Here is a 1,598-nt window from a genome sequence, read left to right as displayed (position 1 = left end):
AATCCTTGTGTCCAGGTTTTATAAAATCAAACCCATATCAACCATTCAAATTTAACCCATTTAAAAAAACCTTTAAACTTTCTAATAAAAGATATTATAATTGTGGGTTCAGTAAGTTATAACTCACTCCGTGTGTCCCCCATCTCCCATTAAACCCCCTTCTCTCTCTATGTCTTTCCTTTTTGTGATTTCCTCCTAACAAAAACTGTCCCAACACAATTCCAACATGATTTGTGTCTATACATTTCACCATAAGACTGGGACCCACCGTAGGACACAGATTATAATGAAACATTTTTTGTTAGGAGATCTAAATTCCTCTCATCTTAAATCTCTTAAAACCCCTCTTTTAACTCTCTCAAAAAAGCAGAGGTAATTGGATGGGTTGAGTCGGGTTGCTGACCAACCCAAGCCCAACTCTAAGGATAGATCTTAGACCTATGCTTAAAATTGAGGCCCAAGCCCAAGTTTGAGGAACTTGAGGTGAGTAAGGTTCAGGTGAGTATGATCAGTGTTAGGTGAGGTGTTGTACGGTGGCTGAAATCTTTGGAGCTATTCACATATTACACTATGAATGACATGTTGAGGAAGTGGGGTGAAATTGCAAATTGCACATAGACAAAAGTTAGTAATGAGTGTGGCTTTGACCCTTCCACCTGGTGGATTCTTGAAATTAAACTTTGATGGGTGTAGTAGGGGAAATCCGGGACAATCGGGGTTTGGGGGTGTTTTTAGGGATGAAAGGGGTCATTTCTGCCATGTTCTCAAGCCCAATTGGAGTGGGTGACTCCCTTCGAGCTGAGATCTTTGTAGTTATGGAAGGAGTCTAGAAAGCTAAGGAGTTGAACATCAGGAAAACTCATAATTGAAGGGGATTCAGAGGTGGTGATAGGGTGGTTGATTAAAGATAACAATGGCTTATGGAAGTACAACAATGAGAGGAGGAAATTCAAGTGGCTGGTGCGGGAGATGAAAGTTAAGATATGTTGGGTTAAAAGATCGGCTAATTCCCTAGTTGACGGATTAGCTAAACAAGGGGCAGAAAGGGATTCACTATTTTGGGCAAAGCTGTAATTTTAGTGTTTTTTCCGTTTTTTTATTTTTTCCTTTTCTTGAGGTTCTTTGTTGCTCTTGGAAGATAAATGTGTTTGTCTTCCTCTTGTAAATCTTCTATTGATGATTTAATGAAAGTGTTATTGATAAAAAAAAAAAAATTGACAAATTGTAAAACCTAACTAAATCAAACGAAGGTTGTTTTCTTTTTTTTTTTTGTTAAATTTCATATAAATATTGGTTATATATCATCATTTATTTCCTTTTAACATTTTAACGAAAAAATCATAAAATATCATTCAAATGTTGTTCGAAGTCTGTTTTTTTGTTAATTAGCATGCACAGGTCTTTTTTCCCCAGCCCTCTTGCTCGTTTGGAGAAAAAGGGTAAAACCGTAAATAAACTTTGCCATTTGGGATAAATTATAGGGGTAATAGAATAATAGAAAATCTTTCCCCCTTCCTAATTGCTCTTTCCGCGCTCTCCTGCTCGTCATGGGCTCAGCAGAAGCACCGACGACGGCAGAGAACGGTTCAACAACAAAC

At 37.6% G+C, this 1,598-nt stretch overlaps 1 protein-coding gene across 2 annotated transcripts in view; it reads left to right on the top strand.

The window, feature by feature from the left end:
• Positions 1–1,493: 1,493 nt before the first annotated feature.
• LOC104589302 (histone acetyltransferase of the MYST family 1-like) overlaps positions 1,494–1,598 on the top strand; it is a 12,556-nt gene continuing 12,451 nt past the window's right edge. The window contains exon 1 of one of the 2 annotated variants that reach the window (XM_010247565.3): positions 1,494–1,598. This exon is cut by the window's right edge and continues 250 nt beyond it. In XM_010247565.3, coding sequence (XP_010245867.1) covers positions 1,548–1,598 — 51 coding nt within the window. In that variant the 5' untranslated portion in view covers positions 1,494–1,547. The other variant, XM_010247564.3, reaches the window with a different exon arrangement.

Source organism: Nelumbo nucifera, chromosome 1 (genome assembly GCF_055504915.1).
Source record: "Nelumbo nucifera cultivar China Antique chromosome 1, China Antique-T2T, whole genome shotgun sequence".
Taxonomy (NCBI): domain Eukaryota; kingdom Viridiplantae; phylum Streptophyta; class Magnoliopsida; order Proteales; family Nelumbonaceae; genus Nelumbo; species Nelumbo nucifera.
This window is presented reverse-complemented; position numbering and strand designations above follow the sequence as displayed.